Below are 19,470 nucleotides of genomic sequence, written 5' to 3'. Positions count from 1 at the left end.
CATGTCATGTGGTGGCTGATACTCATATACCTTGGTGTCACTTGGTGTGGAGTATCCTTACTCTTTGGTCTCACATGGTAACTCTGGTACATGCTTCTTGGTGTCACTTAGTGACTTGAGTCCTTGCTGTATGGTTTCATGTGGAGAGCTGGATCCTAGGTCTCAACTCTTCATGTCATGTGGTGACTGGTATTCAAGATCCTTGGTGACTGGTGTCCTTCTCCTTGGTGTCACATGGTGACTGATGTTCATACTTCTTAGTGTCATGTGTTGAATTGGATTTTGATCTTGAATCTCCATTTTATGTGGCGACTTGTGTCCATGCCATTTTGTGTCCTTCGTTACTGGTGTCTATCTTCCTCGGTGTCACACACTGGCTAGTATCCCCATGGTGACATGTCCATAGGCCGACTGGTGTCATCGATCCTTGGTGTCACATTTGATGGACTGCTCCTTGGTGATCACATGTGATGACATTTTCCTTGATGTCACATGGTGTTTGATGTCCTTGCTCCGTGATACCAAGTGATATCTGATGTCCATTTCTTTGCTGTCATGTGGTAAAATACCATTTGTGTTTCAGGTGCTTCTAAACAAACGACAGGCTCCTAACTTCTCATTTGGAATCAAGCACTCAGACTACCTGGCCCCACTTATTGTGGATGTGGCAGATTAACCAAGAAATGCTCCCTCACATCTGAGAAATCCAAGTTAGATGCTACATCTGACTTCATTGGCCTCAAGATGCTAGCGAGAGAAAGGCAGGAGTGAGGGCAAAAGAATGACGGTGTTTGTTTTTAAACTTCTTTTTCCTGTCTAACTCTATGCTTTGATGCCTTTTTCCTGTCATTTCTCTTAGCCTTTTCTCCTATAAACAATACTCTGGGACCTGTCCTGGTAGTGATAGGCTCCCTTGTACTGTAGTCTCGGGTCTACTGGGTCTGTTGCTAAGGAATCTTGAGCCAGAGAAAATAATGTCTAGGAGTACACATTTTTGTCGTGCATTCCACTAGGATCAGGTGACCAAGATAACTCATGCCAGTAATGTCAAAGCATTCTGGGATCTGTAGTCCTAATTATCCTGTTGTTAGGTTAGAAGGGTGACAGGCTCAGAATACTTTGCAGTTAAAGTTTATGGAAGTCAAAAAAACGTGACGCCCTCCCCCCACACAACCACATTCCCCAAAAAAAGTAGGATTGAGCAGATGATGAAGTTACTTACAGTGCCAAGGAATGGGGGGAATGGGACATGGACTCAGCTAATCCATATACTGTATTGCTGATGGGACACTCATGGAGAATCAATAGACTCTGAGTATTAGCCACATACAGGAGAGCTTCAGTTTAAACACACACACCCACACAGATCTCGTTGTTAGAGAAATTATTCATACAAATCACAACTCAGCCAAAGCCAGGGGAAACTAAAAGTTTGCACTCCTCAGACTGTCATCGTGGGAAAAAATAAGTGAAGAACCTCACTGTCCCTTCCTAAGTGGTTCTCAAGGACCCATCAGACTTGGCCTCTCTCCATGCTCCTTTACATCAAGATCTCATGAGAAAGCTGTCATTAGCAGACACTCTTTGCACTCCTTCCCATCTGTCTCTCATCAGGAAGCCACAACTTTTCTCATTATTCCTCATTCAGCTGCCTTCTGGAAGGTGTCATGAATGGCCTCCTTCATACTCCTTCCATTTGACTCTCATTATCGTTTCTCCTTATTCCTTTTTTACTTCTTCCCATCTGACTTTCATCAGGAAACAGACATACACAGCAGTTGTCCTTAAGTCTTCCCATCTGGCTGTCAGCAGAGATCTATCATGGTTTCCTGAACATACCCAGATAAGTCCAGACCAGTGGGTTATGCATCTCTACCAGCAGATGGAGTCAGAGAACAAAACTTTGAGCACTGCTTCACTATTGAGAGTGCCACCCGCAGTCCCTCAGTATTTCTCTGAGTCTAGCAGATGGTAGAGGTGCACTCCTGCAGTCCGTTAGATAGTTTAAAAAAAAAAGGACAGGGAAAGTTTCTCCTTGCAGTTAGATTAGTTAGTAGTGAGTTGTACAGCTCCCTGAGATGTTAGGCACCTTCGTGAGCCATCCCTCAGTGGAAGCCGGGGGGTAGGACGTCCCTGCATGAATCTTGTCCACAACGGTCCGGTGGCTTCGATAACCAGGGCCTTCTGATTCCCTCGATCACCGAAGCTGCTCCTTCTTCTCCCTGATCCTGCAGACTTCGGGGGTAGCTGTATAAAGTTACAAAAAAAAAAAAAAAAAAGAGCACTCAAGGCTGAGTAAAGCGGAATCTGTGCCGGGGATGGGTCATGTCAGCTTAGTGGCAGGCTAGTGGGAGAGTGTGGAGCTAGAGACCTCGCGGGACTCGTCGACAACCCAGGTGTCCGGACAGGTCAGCGGGGAGGGGGGAGGAGGCCCTCGAGGGAGAGGTAAGCCGCATTTGTGCGGCGCGAGTTGCATCACGGACCCTGGAGAGCGAAGTGACCCGCCTTGAGGGAGCTTTTATTTTTAGCCCCGGACGACTTGCGGAGGGGCCCTACAGTCTCCTTTTTGCAGGCGACCGCATGGCTGCATGGGAAGGGCAATGACGCCACGATCCAAAATGTGGCACAACGGGGCCGGCCCTTGATGCTAATTCCCTCTGTTCTGACTGTAGCTCTGGACAGGAGGGATCTTCTGCGGGTGGAAGGACCGGAAAACAAGGACCCCAGTCGACTGGGCCGTTGTCCTCTTTCACAGGTGGGGGTGGCCCGTGTCAGAGGCTGCGGGAAAAGGAATCCCCCTCCCCCCCCCCCCCCCCCATTTTATCCCCTGTAGAGCAGGATTGCTCCTTTGGGGATGACCCTGTGCTGCACGAACCCCCTGCTGAGGGAGGTGAGGTCCCAGGTGAGTTCTCCCCAGAGTTTGTTCTTCCGCTTCACCAGGCCTTCCTGGCCAGGAAGCAGGTGGTGTTGAAGAGAGCAGCACGGCTGGAGGATCTGTCGGAGCTTCAGCTCAAGCGGGCGTCCAGGGGGCCCTCGGATCTCCAGCAACATTCAGGGGACCATCAGGGGCTGGGAGTCGAGAATAGGTTTCTGGTCCCGCAGGGGGAGCCCCAGATTCAGGGGTGGATCAGGATCCTGGGCTTGATCATGATCTGGGTGATGGGACCCAGGACGACCCAGATCTGGATGAGCTCCCATCTTTGGAAGATGATGATCCCAGCATAGTGCACTTGTTTAAGCGTGAGGAGCTCCAGCCACTTATCCCCCAGGTTTTGGAGGTCCTGGGAGTCAAGGTCTCTCAGGATGAGTCTGACAGCGAAGGGGTTAACATGGTCCTGGATGGGATTCAGGGGCTGATGATGTCCTTCCCTTTGCCGAAGAAGATCCACAAGCTGGTGAACCGGGAGTGGGACTCTCCAGATGAGGGCTTGAAGGTGAGCAGAGCAATGGCAAAGATTTACCCCTATCACAGGACATTTTGGATCTCCTTAAGGTCCTGAAGGTAGATGTGGCTGTGTCTGCCGTGACAAAGAAGACCATCATTCCTGTGGCCAGGGCTGCCGCGTTGAAGAACATGCAGGACTGCAAGCTGGAGATCCAGCAGAAATGGGTTTTTGAGGTCTCCGCTCTAAGTCTTTGGGCGGCCGTTTGTTCCAGCCTCATGCAGAGGGCATGTCTGTGTTGGGTTCAGGAGGTCTTGGCTGCTTCAAGTACTAGCGGTAGTGGGCCCTTGCAGGCCGCAAGTGGGCATTGCATATGTGGTGGACGCTTTGTATGATTTGGTGTGTACCTCCGCACGTAGCAGGTTGGCTGAGGCTCCTCTGGTTGCGAAATTGGTCAGTGAATTTATCTTCCAAGTCCCAGCTTTGTAACCTCCCCTTTAAAGGCAAGCTTCTTTTCGGGGAGGATCTGCACCAGTTGGTAAAGATACTGGGGGAGTCGAAGGGCAACAGGTTACCAGAGGATAGGAAGCCTTCTAGGAAGGTTTTTCCCCCTCAAGCTTGTTTCGGTATTCGTGCAGATTTCAGACCGGTAGATTTTTGGCTCCTTCTGTGCCCAAGCAAGCCCCGGGGCACCAGCAGTCCTTTCGTGGTGGCCGTTGCCCAGGCAGAGAGACTGCTGGCCATGGCTCAAGGAGTGGGAAGCCCTCCCAATGAGGCCAGGGGCACCCATTCCAACGTAGAAGCTGTTGGAGGCAGATTGTCGAGCTTTTACGTGGAGTGGGCAAGGATTACCTCGACTGGTGGGTACTGGAGGTGATCAGGGAAGGTTACGCTCTTGAGTTTTCGCACCCGGTTCGGGCGGCCTTTGTGGAGACCTGTGTTGTCTCACACGGCAAACGAGAGGCGGTGCAAGGGACTCTACAGTGGCTTCTTGATCTCAGGCCATAGTCCCCGTTCCCCTTGCAGAGCAGGGTCAGGGAAGGTACTCAGTGTACTTTGTGGTTCCCAAGAAGGAAGGCACCTTTTGTCCCATCCTAGATTTGCAGAAGGTAAACTGGTGCCTTCAAATCCCCCGTTTTCGCATGGAGAATGTGAACAGTGGTGGCCACATTGTGCAAAGGGGAGTATCTCACGTCTCTGGATCTCACCGAGGTGTATCTGCACATCTCGATCCGGCGGGATCATCAAAGGTTTCTACAGTTCATGGTACTGGGCCAACATTTCCAGTTCTGGGCGCTACCGTACGGCCTGGCAATGACTCCACGCACCTTCACCAAGGTCATGGTGGTAGTGGCGGCAGCCCTTCTTAAGGAGGGGATTTTGGTTCACCCTTACCTGGACGATTGGTTGATTCAAGCGAAGTCGAGGGAGGACTGCGAGAGATCAATCCAGAGCGTGATGTTCACCTTACACTCGCTCAGCTGGATCATATAGAAGAGTCACTTGGAGCCCTCTCAGTCTCTGGTATACTTGGGAGCGTGCTTTAATACCTGTCTAGGCAAGGTCTTCCTGGCAGCGGACTGTGTGACAAAGTTACAATCACAGGTCAGGACTCTCCTTCAGAGAGAGGTCCCCACGGTTTGGCATCACTTGCAAGTCCTGGGGTCCGTGGCCTCCACTTTGGATTTGGTTCCTTGGGTGTTCGCTCACATGCAAGTGTTACAGCATGCTCTGTTGATGAGGTGGAGTCCTGTGTTGGAGCAGTTCCATTTACCGTTGCCTCTTCTTCCAGAGTCCAGAACCAGTCTGTCGTGGTGGCTCTTACACAGTAATTTAGATCAAGGTATGGATTTGGACCCACCAGACTGGGTGGTGGTCTCTAAGGATGCCAGTCTCTCAGGCTGGGGAGCAGTTTGTTTAGACAAGTCCGCTCAAGGTCATAAGAACATAAGAAAATGCCATACTGGGTCAGACCAAGGGTCCATCAAGCCCAGCATCCTGTTTCCAACAGTGGCCAATCCAGGCCAAAAGAACCTGGCAAGTACCCAAAAACTAAGTCTATTCCATGTTACCATTGCTAATGGCAGTGGCTATTCTCTAAGTGAACTTAATAGCATGGTTGCCAAGGGAAAGGTCCTGGTCTATCAACCATCTCAAGTCAAGAGTGGTCCACCTGGCCCTGCAAGTGTTCCTGCCCCTGGTCAGACACAGAATGGTCCGGGTGTTCTCAGACAATGCCACGACAGTGGCTTACATCAACAGGCAAGGCGGGATGAGGAGTCACGCAGTGGTGTTGGAAGTGAGGCGCTTGTTCGCCTGGGCGGAGTGCCATCTCAAAGAGCTTGCTGCGTCGCATGTCGCAGGGGTGGAGAATGTGCAAGTGGATTTCCTCAGCAGGCAACAGTTTGATCCGGGAGAATGGGAGCTGTCTCCTGAAGCATGGGACCACATTTGTGCCAGGTAGGGAGTGCCTCAGTTGGATCTGATGGTGACACGAGCCAATGCAAAAACAGATCGCTTTTTCAGTCGACAAAGAGAAAAGGGCTCGGTGGGCATAGACGCATTGGTGTGTCCTTGACCCACAGGAATTCTTCTGTATGCATTCCCTCCTTGGCCTCTCATCGGTCGTCTTTTCCAATGCATAGAACTGCATCCAGGAAGTTTAGTTCTAGTAGCTCCAGAATGGCCACAACGACCATGGTTCACAGATCTGGTTCAGATCGCCCTGGAGGGTCCCCTTCAGCTAGCTCACCTTCCTCGCCTTCTCTGTCAGGGGCCCATATTTTCGAATCGGGAGGATCACTTCTGTCTCGTGGCTTGGCTTTTGAAAAGCAGTGATTGCGATTGAAGGGGTATTCACAACAAGTCATTTCCACTCTTCTTCAGGCGCAACATCCAGCTACTTCTATGGCCTATGTAAGAGTCTGGAAACTTTTTGAAGGATGGTGCCTTCAACGCTCCTTAGACCCTCTATCGATAGATGTTCCCTAGGTTTTGGATTTCCTACAACAGGGTTTGACTAAGGATTTGGCGTTCAATTCCCTTCAGGTCCAGGTGGCGGCTTTGGGTGCCTTATGGGGCAGGTTTCTCAGTCACTCTCTGGCTGCTCACTCGGATATTTCCCGGTTTCTTAAGGAGGTCAAGCATTTATGTCCACCCATCCGTCTGTTGTGTCCGGACTGGAATTTGAACTTGGTGCTTTGTGGAGCCCTGTTTGAGCCTTTATGCAGAGCACAGTTGAAGGATTTGACCTTGAAGACTGTTTTTCTAGTGGCCATTTGTTCTGCTTGAAGGATTTCAGAGTTGCAGGCCTTGTCTTGCCAGGATCCTTTCCTTCAGATCTACGATGATAGGGTTTCCTTGTGCACGTTCCTTCCTTTGTCCCCAAGACGGTATCTGCCTTTCATATCAATCAGGCGGTTGAACTGCCAGGGTTTCTGCAGTGGTCCCAGGATTCCCCTCAGGAGAGGGACCTTCATCTTTTGGATGTCCATCGGGCACTCTTGCGCTATTTGGAGGTTACCAATGATTTCCGTCGATCGGATCATCTGTTTGTCTTATTCGGAGGTCCTAAGAAGGGTGGCAAAGCTTCTAAGGCTACAATCTGTAGGTGGATCAGGGAGGCAATTTGCTCCACCTACATCGCCCGAGGGCGTCAGGCGCCCTTGGGTCTGAGGGCTCATTCCACTAGGGCGCAGGCCACAGGAAATCTGTAGGGTGGCGGTTTGGTCCTCCCTTCACACTTTCACCAAGCATTATCGTTTGGATGTTAGGGCGCAAGATGAATCGTCCTTTGGTGAGAGTGTACTGCGCGCGGGTCTTTTGGGTTCCCGCTCAGTGTAGGGTGGCTTGGGTACATCCCACTGGTCTGGATTGATCTGGGTGTGTTCAGGAAAGGAAAATTGGTTCTTACCTCCTAATTTTCATTCCTGTAATACCACAGATCAGTACAGAGGCCCATCCCCTTTTCAGATTCCGAAAGACTGCCTTGAGATGTAATGATTTGCTGAAGAAAATTTCCTATTGCAGATGCTCTTGAAGGAGCAGGTTCCGAGGATGTCAAATTGTTTTGTTGTCCTGTTCTGGGCAAGTGGGTTGACTGTTGTGTTTTGGGTTCCAACCCCCTTCACCCGTTAGTAAGGTTAGTTGTCTGGGCTTGGGTACAGGTCAATACTGAGGGACTGCAGGTGGCACTCTCAGATATGTAGCAGTGCCCAAAGTTTTGTTCTCTGACTCCATCTGCTGGTAGGAATGCATAACCCACTGATCTGGACTGATCTGTGGTATTACAGGAATGGAAATTAGTAGGTAAGAACCAATTTTCCTTTATCTCCTTCAATCCTCCCATGGAGCAATCATGGGTGACCTCTTTCCTCACTCTTCTCTGTCTGATGTTCATTAGGAAATTGTCATGCATTGTCTCATGCCTTACTCCTTCCTATAAGGCTCTTCTCAGGGATCTGTCATGCATGGTATCTATCTTTACTGTTGCCTATCTGGCTCTCATTAGAGACAGATGATCAGGGATCTATCCTGCAAGGCTCATGTTTGTACGGGATATAGCAGATGCTACAGCATCATAGGATGCAGTTACCATTTGTAGACTGAAACATGAGTTGCATCCACTGGGTTCACCCTTCCTCTGGTTGTTTGTTGCAACAGATCTGACTGGATGTTATGTCACCATATCCATTAATACATGCACGCTTATGAAATGGTCCAGCTTCCTCTTAGCTATGTGAATGCTGCATGCACAGCCTTCCTAAGCAGAAAATCCCATAACCTGATACCCGTAACATAAAATTAAATTCACTTTTTTTATAACCTCAGAGAATGTTCTTTATCTGTGCCTTTTTACCCATTGTAATTGTATTTTCTAACTAGTCCACAAAGCAATCTTCCAGTTATTTACAGACAGTGATTCTATAACCTTGCAGTTTCCTTCTCTCAAGTGGAAACATTTCTTGCCACACCAGTCTGTATTCCTAGGGCAAATGTTCCAGTTCCCTAATTAGCTTAATTGTTGTTTGCTGTAATTTTTCCAGCTTTTTTTCTAATCTTCTTACAAAAAGGAAACCAAAACAGTACTCCTCGATTCCTATGTGATCTCACTAGGACCAGATGCAGCTGTATCCCATATTCCAGTAGAGGATCTTAGGATCTAACAGAGCTGTATCCCACACAACACAAGGAAAGTTTTCAAAGCCATTTACCTGGGCAAAATGGCTTGGCTGAAATTTTTACCCTCCCATGCCCAGCTAAAAGTATGTGGAGGCTTCAGAGCACCTATACTTTTAGCCAGCTTAAAAAGAGATGGGCATAAGGGCATGCTTAGATCAGGAGAGGAAAACAGAACGGGAACATTCAGTTTGTAAATGCACGCGTGCTGTGCTGTGCCCCTCACAAATAGCAGGTAAAAAAAAAGTAGGAGACCGCTTGTGATGCCCAAACCTTGATGGCTGCTCTTTGTCTTAAGGGAAACCACGCTGGTGATTTCTCTTTGAAAACTGGCTGCAATGCACGTGGGCTAAAAATGCGTAGCTAGAACCTCAGAGAATTCTTCTGCTTAGTTCGGTGTCACCTACAAGTATTGTTACTTAATTGGTTAGATTGATGGAAGTCCAGAAACCCATTGACTCCAGCCTTCCTTTGATTGCTTAACGCGTCCTCTTTTGTGGTAACCCAAGGTAAGGCAGAGCAGTTAAAACAATTTCTTTCTTATCCCAAGTATGATGATTAGATTGAGTCCCCCGGAGCAGAACCTTTCCCTAAAAAATGTAATTATCATTATATCCACCAATATCTTTTAGAGTTTTCGGCCTGGCAGCTTCTTTCTTACACCTTTCAGCTCAATCAGACCTGTCCTTTTAATCTTATTATTATTATTATTATTTTTATAATCCTCTTCTTCCCATCTAATCCAGCCATCCTAGTGGTAGTCCAGAAACCACATGGGCCATTAGGCCCCGCAGAACCCTGTACGTGTGCTCCCAGAGCCTGGCCACTAGATGTCGCTATTGCATGATGACAGACCCTCCCGCTGCAAAACGTTCTCCCTGCTGGAGCACCCAGGAAGGCCTCCCGCATTGCAGCTTCGCTGGGTCATTGTGCCAGCCCACCAATATCTTCTTCCTCTAAAAACTTGTCCAGTTTACTTTTGAAGTTACTTAGCCGTGACTGCCTCCAATGGCAAAAATATTCCACACGTTCACCTTCTTTTTGAGTAAAGAACCCCTTCCCATAAAGGTGATGAAATCCTATAGCCTTAGAGGTTAGCCTTTGTTCTGTTTGTTGCTCTTGATCATTGATTTGTGTGGTCACTGTAAATATTCTCCCCTCAAATACTTTCTGTCTAAGGTAAACAGCTTCAGTTTGGAAAGCTCTTGTATCCCTTTTATTAGCCAGTCAAAGTTTTATTGTTTTGTTTTTTGGTTTTTTTTTTGGGAGGGGAAGGCGGGAGGGAGTGGATGTTTCCTCCTGCTCCTTTGAGCTTCCAGATAACTTGGAACCAGAGCCGGGATCTGGCGCCAGGAGCCTTCAATCACGACTCCCCGTGGGGTTTTCCCCCCCAGTTTTATATCTCCTTTCAGCTCACTTAGCCCAGTCATGACGTCGGCAGTCTGTGACCAGAAGGCCATGCACCAGGGCTGCTTCTGGAACTCTGCAATCAGGGATCCCGAATCTGACCACTAGGTGTCGCCGTGGCACAACACCCCAAGCCCCAGAAGACTCGGATTGCAGAGGCCTTGACCCATGGATTGACCCAGGTCTTCTGCATGGCAGCGCACAGCACTGCCACTTGGACAGCCCTTGCGCATTTCCAACATGAATATCCTTTTAGAGGAAGAGTTACAATCTCTGTCCTTGAAAATTATTATTATTATTATTATTTTTAATTTTTATAAACCGAAGTTCTTGTAGGAACTACAAATCAATCCGGTTTACATACAACTTTTAAATGCCCAAAAAGAGTAGTGGGCTTTACATAGAACAGTTGAACAATAAAACAGGTAAAACAGGTAACAATAGAACAATAACAATAATGATGGAACAAATAGAATAGATAACCAATTAAACATAGTAATATAGTAATAAATATTATATAGAAAATAAATATAAAAGAGATAGAGTAAATGAAGTGTGAGTACTGTATAAATACAAAAGATGAAAGAGCTTTTATTACATCTGCCCGGTAACATCTGTTTATAATCACTTACTGCTTGCATCCGTCTGACCAATTTTCAATCCACTCACATAAGGGGGAATTTTCAAAAGGATTTACACACTTAAAACTGGGTTTTACACTTGTAAATCCATAGGATTTACGCGCGTAGGGGGGGTTACGCACGCCGGGCCTATTTTACAAAGGCCCGGCAACGCGCATAAAGCCCCGGGACGTGTCTAAGTCGCAAGGCTTCGAAAAAGGGGAGGGGGCGGGGCCAGAGGCCTCCGGCACAGCGACCATTTGCTGCTGTGTCAGAGGATCGTGTGCCGGCAGGCTGCTGGCGCGCGCAAGAGGTAAAACAAAGGTCAGGGGGGGTTTAGGATAGGGCTAGGGGGCGGGAGAAGGGGGCTAGGAAGTTCCCTCCGAGGCTGCTCCAAAATCGGAGCGGAATGGGAGGGAACGGGGGAAAGGCCGCAGGCGTTGGCGCACGCAAAATGCACTAGTGTGCACCCCTTTGCGCACGCCGACCCATGTGTGCGCGCCCACGCGTAGGTATTAACATCTACCCCATTACGTGCACTCAGGGATGGTAACGTAAAATGAGCGCATGAGCGCCTATACATTTGCCTTCTGGTTCTTCAGCCTGCCACTCCTCTCCTTTGACCGAGACCCCTCACTCAGTTGTTTTAGGCCTGAACAGAGATTTAAGCAGACTTAACCCTCATCAAGAGCAGAAGTAAACATGTGTGATTAGCAGCCTGCCTACGCACTGCAACCACCGAATTTAAAATTCGGACTGACGTGCGTAAATGTTGCCCCCTGCCCCGGAACGCCATTGACACGCCCCCAACAATGCCATTTTTAAAAAAAAACTCACGCACACGTACATACGCACATAATTTGCGGCTTTTAAAATGTTTCTCATGCACGGTCTTTTAATGCGAGCCAACGCTTTTAAAATTCATCCCAAAGCACGTAAATAGCTTTTGAAAATTGCTATGATAGTATGTTACATTTCCATGCGTAACTCTCTTGAAAATTACCTTCATATTTTTCCACATGGCCCTCTTTTTCTAACCCTCTTTGACGACTCCTATGAATCACAGTATCAGATGCTTTACGGCAATCCAAGGGCATAAGATCAGTTGAACTCCCAATGCTCTTTTTCCTATGTAACAGCGCAGTGGGCCGCTCTGTTGTTGAACCACTGGGGATGGCCTCCTCTCATTTTATGACAGGAATAATCCAGACAGGCCCAACAGATACCCATAGCTATTGGTCCGAGGGCTTTCATCTCCCCTTTGGCTGCTTGGCTCTTTGAAGTATTGGATCAAGTGTACAGTAAAACAAATTTGAGAAAGTATTTTTGCACTCAATGCACAATTAAGCTGTGGAACTTGTTGCCAAAGAATGGGGCGAAGGCTAACAGTATAGCCGGCTTCTGGAGGATAGGAGACGGTCCCATAAATAATTATTAGCCAGGTAAACTTGGCTGTCTCCACTGCTTACTTCTGGGTGTAAGCAATAGGAAATAGACTTTCCAGGTACTTCATAGTAACTTAGACTGGCCAGGCTGCTATTGGAGACAGGATGCTGGGCTCAGCGCACATTCGATGTGATCCAGCATGGCACTTCTTATGTTCTTATACTAAGCATAAGCAAAAGGCTTGGTCTGTGTCCCAAGCTCCATTTGTATTTAATATTTTTCTAGAATTTTCTAGAGGAAATCTTTCTTCTGCTGTGTTCCTGATTCTAGTCTTTGATCTCGCCCTCTGTCTTCTGTCTGTCACAGCATCGATGCTGGAAAGGCAGAGCATCTTTTCCTTGCCCTCCTCCTTCCCAGATCATGTGCCCTCCTATCTTCCTCTCCAACAGGAATCTGTTGGTTTGGACCCCTCACTGTCTCTCTCTCTCTCTCTGTCTATTCCCGCATGTCTCACCTCAGGCCAGAAGCTAACGCTTTCACTCTTACAGCATTTCAGAACATTTCCAGATTTCTCACACGTGACACAAGTCAGAGGCTACCACTTGCACTTGCTGGGCTTTTATAATTCCCTCCCTGCTGCTGTCTCTTGAACCAGTCAATATTACATTCCAGAATGGGAGATGTCTTCTTTTTACCTCAGCTTCCCCTGCTCATGGCTGAGATCCACCCGATTGACAAACAGGAGCCAAACTAGTGAGCTGCAGCTCTCCACCTTTAGTTGTCATTGGGGCCGTAGTTTGGGGCTATGCTACATGTGCACTCAGGTTCAGAGGTGTGTCCCACCCAGAGCGCTTCCAGACTCCAGGCCCCTGTCTTTCGCCTCCCCACTGGGTCTCTGTGCTCTCAGTGGCAGCTTCTACCTCACTTCTTCCTTTCCCCGTTGTCCTAAGTCTATCTGCTTTGCATTCCTCCTCAGAGTTAATGCACTACAGGTTTTCATGTGTCTCATTAGGGTGCTATTATTCAAAGAGTATTGTATTATGTTAACAAATTATGATATTGGTGACGACCACTGTGACGAAATAATGATAAATCCGTGCCTTCCTCCAGCGTCCCCCAATTCTTACCTCTGTGATTATGTACGAACATGCTCTGAAGTTTTGTAATGAAATCATTTGAATAAATTCTCATCATTTGCAGCTGCGTGTGTGGGTCTCCTCCGTTCTCAGGATTGTAGAGCTGCAGAATGTTTCTGAACATGTGTGTCAGGCTCACACCAGTCGGTCTCTTTCCAGACACACCACATGGGCTTACGGGTTGCACTCTGCCAACACTTAAAGTTTTATCTTTGTTACCCACCTAGAACCATATATCCTGGATTGGATGGGATATAAAACACGTTAAATACATTTTGCATGTATGTGGAGCTGTGAAGTGTCCCGCATCTCCATGTGTGTGGTGTATTATGCTGTTCTTTATGTTGAAACAAAAATAAAAAAAGATTTGAAGTAAATAAATCTTGAAGGAACCATAATGCTGGACAAGCAGTTTCACGCAGCCTGTTCACCCAGTAGTCCACTCTCCCCTGGTGAGGTCTGGCTTGCTTGCTTCAGTAGTTGCTCTGCTCTGTAACCCTCATCTTGGGATTCCCCATGCATAATGGCTAATTCATGCCAGCTTGTCAATTATGAAATTAAGTATAGACAGCAGGATGAATTAGCCATGCTTAATAGCCACCCACCTCTGTGGAAAGTTGACTCTCTCTCTAAAGCTTAAGCTCTAGAACAGTCTGAGGGACTCCTGAGGCAACACGCATTCGCAGGACTCCCATGCATGCTCAGTGAAGTCACCCCTACGTTATGGCTAATTCATCCTGCTGTCCAAGGAGAGCCCTGTCGACAGGTAAGCAAACTTGCTTTACACCAAATAGCATCAAGTTTCTATCCCTCACCCTGGAGACAATAAGCCAGTCTCTCAATAATAACAGTTTCCTGAGACGGTCTGCACCAGTGCCTGATCTTAGGAGTATGCTTCCAGTGCAAAGCAATTACAACGGGCTGCATGGGGCTATTGGGGAAACCATTGCTCTGTAGTGCAAGGGAAGGTTTTCCCCAACATTAACCTCCCCCCCCCCCCCCCCCCACCACCACCCCACTCCTGTCTAGCCCAGCTATCACAGCAGCAATCCCTCCAGGACCCATGAGCAAAGGTTTTACAGCATTACCAGTTCCAGCTGGCCTGCAGAGCAGAAGCTGGGAAGCTGGGTTGAGAGCTGGGTTGGTGGTGGTGGTTCGTACTCTAAGTTCAGACAAAGTCACACTGACACTGGTGTGGATTCTCTGATAGGAAGTGATGTTAAACCTCCAGGGCCTAAGGCACAGGGTGAAAGTCTTTCAGTGGGGGTAATCTCTGATCTCTGGTGTCTGAATAAATCAGATGGGACACTCAGGATGGGAGTTCTAGAAGAAAAGCGTTTACTGCGTCGCTGTTTTTTGTCAGTTGACAGCAGGCACATTTCCTCACCATCACATCCATGTTCAGCACAAAATCCATATCCATTTGATCTGCGTAAGTGTCCCGGGATATCCTCCCCTCCAGGGCATGGAAAGAATGGCTCCCTGGGATGGAATGCAGTCTCCTGTCCTTAGTGGCTCACCCTTTCTCCAAAATATTGCCAGACCTGCACCGATGGGCTCCACAAAATCCAATCCTCTCAGGTTTTTGTTTTCCCAGGGCAGGGACTCCTATGTCCTTCTCGGTGACTCCCAATGCTCCTCTTCAATAGAAACTGGATCTTTCAAACTGAAAATACCAAAAATCAGCACAGCAATGAAAAACACACCCTTCACTTTTCTCCACTCCGGGGTTGGAAGGGGAGGCACAAATCTTCCGAAAAAAAAATTCACAACCCCCCCCCCCCCACCACCAAAAACTTCAGAAAAAGCAGAGAAATATCCCATTCCAACCACTGCATGTGAATTGCAAAAACTGAACTTCTCTCTTCCTAGCCTTTCCCAGCTCAGGGTGTTTCCTATCTTGAAGCAGGACTAGGGGAACCAGAAAAAAAACAAAACAACAAAAAACAATCTTTAAAAAAAATTTCAAAACACCGTGACACCCCCACCGACACAGGGTGTGGCCAGCAATGAGCTGTCCCAAATCCTATCCTAGGTAACCTGCGGTGTGAGTTCCAGCCAACATAGGAACAGGGGAATAAAGAAAAAGATCCTCGCTCTTCAAACCCAAACAAGAATCCCACACTCATCCCAGGCAGGAAGCTGTCCCTGCAGCAGCCTTACAGGAGGTGCTGTGGCAAGGTGGCATGCTCCGGCTTTCTTTACAGGGCCTAAATCTGAGCCAGATTCTCACGGGGGAGAGATCTCTATATGTGCAGCAGCGTGGGATTTTACCACGTGCGTTAGCACAACTAACACATGATTTACTAAAGGGTATAAAGCACATTGTGACTCGCACATTAAAAGCACTGACAATGCGTGCATTAAAATTTGCAGATTAATGTGCATGGGATGTTTAACACAAAATACTTAACTGCACCTATAGAAGGGAAGTTACATTTCTTGTTGAGGGCCGGGTTTACACGTAGAAACACATTAAGACAAAATGTGTTACATTTAGATAAACTGGTTAGCATAATTTTGCATATTAATCATCTCATAAAAATGTAACAAATCCACATTAACTGAAAAAGATTGCACGTTACTGTTAATGCAAAGGCATTAACACTACCGTACTTTAATGCACATTCAGCGCTAATGCAGGGGTTTAACACATTTTAACGCCCTTTAGTAAACAACAGGCCCCTTAACTTGTTACAGATTAAAGTGATATTGAGAATCACCTATGAAACATAGACGTTTTGCTATTCCCTGGTGTAACTGATGCTATGCAGAGCACATACACAATAGAAAAGGCAGGCAAAGCAGGCCCATCCTACATCTCTCTCCCTCATTTCCTGGCGTGCAAGAGAGGACTGTCCCAGGAGGCAGGGCCTGTGGGCGTTGTACCGTACAGCATGGCAGTAGGGCAGGACGGAGCCCTTGTGTGCCTGCAACCCTGGGAGATGAGCACAGAGGAGGGTCGGGGGGGGCCTCCTAGCCCTGGAGAGGCAAAGGAAGGTGGCCACTTTCTATCTATTGTAGTGGGACCCCAGTCGGCTGGCTGGGGTCCCACTACAATAGATAGAAAGTGGAGCTACAATGCCGAGGGGAGCTACAATGCCGAGGGCCTTCCCCTAAGTCCAATCCCCTGATCTCAGCTGCTGTGCAGCAGGAGGTTCTTCAGAAGGAGCCAAGAGAACAAAAATAATAATAATAATAATAATAATAATAATAATAAAAAATGACAAGTACACTCCACTCACTGTCCTAATGCCCAGTTAGAAGAGAGAGTCACCCGAGTCCAGCAATGGTGTTCGACCCAATTTACTTACGTTTAAAAATCAAAATCCATACAAGAATAGAAAAAAATATGAAACAGAAAAAATCAGCGTTAGAAAAAATCACGGTCTCCTTGTCCATGACACTCCTCCGCGAGGTTCTTCTCTCCCCCTGCCCTCCCCCCACTGCACCAGCATCCATCTCCCTTCCCTCTGAAGGGTAGGATGGTCTCTTTGTAATTGCAGCATACACAAAGCTGGGAAAGGTAGCAAGACCCTTGTTCCCAAAACGAGCCTTCAGAATCAGATATATCCAACAACTCCTGCTGGAATGTCCAAAATAGTCAAAACCCTTCACACTCTTCATCCTGGCTGCCGACTCGGAGCAAAAAGCAAAAAGAAACAGATAGCGGGGGGATGGTGGGGGGGGGGGGTTCCCTTGTTTCAGATACTGGTTCAGATCCACAGATCTATAAAAACGGCAAAATCTTCTAATCTTCCAAACTCCGCTCCTTAGGTCACGTCCCCTGTAAAGCAGAGAAAACCCTCCCCCCCCTGGTCAGTCCACCTGGTGGATGGCAAAGATCCAAAACACCTGCTCCGGGGGATTTTATAATCCCCAAGAAGCCTTCCCACAAAAAGATAAGCCAGGAGGAGGATTCCAGATATGCCCACCCCCTTAACTAGGCTAGAAAAACTGAGCAAAATTATAGCGACAGGCAAAGCCCGGTCACACCATAGTCGTGCAAGGGGGCAGCTCAGATGCTGAAGGCGAGGATGCTGGGTCGGCAGAGGTAGATGTGGGTTGAAAGATAGATCCAGGAAGAATGGTGAGAGGATGAGTAGGAGGGCCCATCAAACATTTTGCTGGTATTATTTTATTTATTTATTTGATTCATATTCTGCTTTTTTTCAGGCACTTCAGGGTGAATTACGTTCAGGTATTGTAGGCATTTCTCTGTCCCAAAAGGGCTCACAATCTAAGTTATCCATCTGTATTTTTTTTTTTTTTTTACTAATCTAAAAATACATTTGTGATTTCTTCTGGAATGTGTGATGCTGTAAGATAATTTTCCTTGTAAAAGACCTCCTCTTCCAAGAAGAAGCACTTTGGCTGTGACGAAGCTGCAGGCAGTAAACAAGAGCAAAGTCATGAATTTCGGTCAAGTTTGGGCAGTGTTTTGGCTTCATGCCCGTCCTCCACACTGATATCAGCTGCTGATGCAACACCCACGTGCTACTAAGTCAGAACTCTTTTGCAAAAAGAAAAAAAATTAATGGAGGGTAGAGTGTAAAAGCTTGTTACTGTGCCATTAAATCTGGTCATCTGCTGGAGGAAGTGAGTCCCTCTCATGAGGAGAGTGAGAGTTTGGGAGCGAGACTGCTGAATTTGTGCACCAGTAACTAAACCCTGTGATTCAACATCTGAAAGCAATCCAAGATCCAGGTGTTACACTGGCGAGTTGGGACATCCCCAGAATTCCAGAGGTGCACGATGTCACATGGGGGGGAGGGGGGAGGGGGAATACTTATCCAAAGGGGAAGGAGGGAGAAGAGAGAGGCCAGCACTCTTAGAATGTGAATTTGTTTTGCATTTGCCGATTCCCTCTGAATATCCCTGTGCGTGATTTTTCGAATGGCGCCCAAGTTAGCAGAATGGAGGCCCCCGTTCCCATTGGACAGTGGCCTCATGAATGCTTTGGACCATGGTCTGGCTGCCTCATTGGGTTCCTGCCTGTCGTCTGTCACAGCCTCACTTTGTGTCACAATCAATTGCCTTTCATCAGCAGTACTTCTCTCTCTCCTGTGCAATCACACTATAAGTTCTGCACATTTCCACATCCGTCCATCGGATGGATCTGCAGCTTCACCACTCAGTGGTGCATCTACAGTATGTATATTGAATGTTAACTTGTTATAGATTAAAATAGGTATTTCTTGATGATGAAGGTTATCTAATCACAGATAGGAAACTTTCTGGCTTCTGCTTTAGGGGTGACCCATTTCTTTACCCCCAACTGCTAGATCGCCCCTTTCTTGCAGGAGACATGGTCTCTTCTGCACAAAATCCCCCTTCTCCATGCCAAAGACCCCATGAGATCCATATTCAAATGCTAGCTGGATAAATTATCAAACAGCGGTCCTAAAGTTACCTGGACAACATTGCTGGGATATTCAGCGGGGCACTTCCACCACTGAATACATCCAGTTATGTCAAAGTTAACCAGATACATTTATCTGGCTAATTTTAGGGCTGCTCTTCCATAGGCCTATAGTTATCTGGCTGCCTTTATCCTGCTAACAAAGCTAGACAGATGGCTCCACTCCAGAATGCCCCTGCCCCATCCCAGAGCTAGGGCCTCATTTTCCAATATTGCATTAAGGGGTGTTTCCCATGCAAATGAGGCTTTTTTTGTGCAGCAGGGAAACTTCGCATTTTCGGAAAACATCTTGGTGGGGGGGGGGGGGGGGGGGGGGGGGAGAGAGAGACTTGCAGTTGCTATAATGTCCACTCCCTAGACAGGTATTTGTATCCCTATGGGAGGCCCACCTAGTAACTCGAGGTGGGGATTAGGTATGAGTGTAGGGGGTTGGGGGCCACTTTCACATTCAACATGAGACATACGAACAGAACAGTGGTCTCTTGTGAAGATTTGATGGGCTTCGGAGTGAGGAAACACACTCCAAGATGAGATTTGGGCAATGTTCTCTCAAACTAGCTTGATGGACACACTCCTCACTCCGACACACTCCTCACTCCGACACACTCCTCACTCCGACACTCCGACACTCCTCACTCCGACACACTCCTCACTCCGACACACTAGCTTGATGGACACACTCCTCACTCCGAAGCCCATCAAATCTTCACAAGAGACCACTGTTCTGTTCGTATGTCTCATGTTGAATGTGAAAGTGGCCCCCAACCCCCTACCTCGAATTACTAGGTGGGCCTCCCATAGGGATACAAATACCTGTCTAGGGAGTAGACATTATAGCAACTGCAAGTCTCTCTCTCTCTCTCTCTCTCTCTCTCTCCAGCTGGCAGGATTCTGGAAAATGACCCCCCCCAGCCAGATAAACACTTAGCTGAATATGG

The 19,470-nt window shown here is 47.6% G+C and overlaps 1 protein-coding gene across 4 annotated transcripts in view; it reads left to right on the top strand.

Annotated features, from left to right (window-relative positions):
* Positions 1 to 2,279, top strand: part of ODF3B (outer dense fiber of sperm tails 3B) — a 44,449-nt gene extending 42,170 nt beyond the window's left edge. For all 4 annotated transcript variants that reach the window (XM_029616635.1, XM_029616640.1, XM_029616637.1 and 1 more), the window contains one exon: positions 584 to 2,279. In XM_029616635.1, the coding sequence (XP_029472495.1) occupies positions 584 to 676 (93 nt within the window). In that variant the 3' untranslated portion in view covers positions 677 to 2,279. The remainder of the gene's footprint in view (positions 1 to 583) is intronic.
* The last annotated feature ends 17,191 nt before the right edge of the window (positions 2,280 to 19,470 follow it).

This window comes from Rhinatrema bivittatum, chromosome 9 (genome assembly GCF_901001135.1).
Source record: "Rhinatrema bivittatum chromosome 9, aRhiBiv1.1, whole genome shotgun sequence".
Taxonomy (NCBI): domain Eukaryota; kingdom Metazoa; phylum Chordata; class Amphibia; order Gymnophiona; family Rhinatrematidae; genus Rhinatrema; species Rhinatrema bivittatum.
The sequence above is the reverse complement of the archived record's forward strand: the minus strand, read 5'-3'. Positions and strand labels throughout refer to the sequence as shown.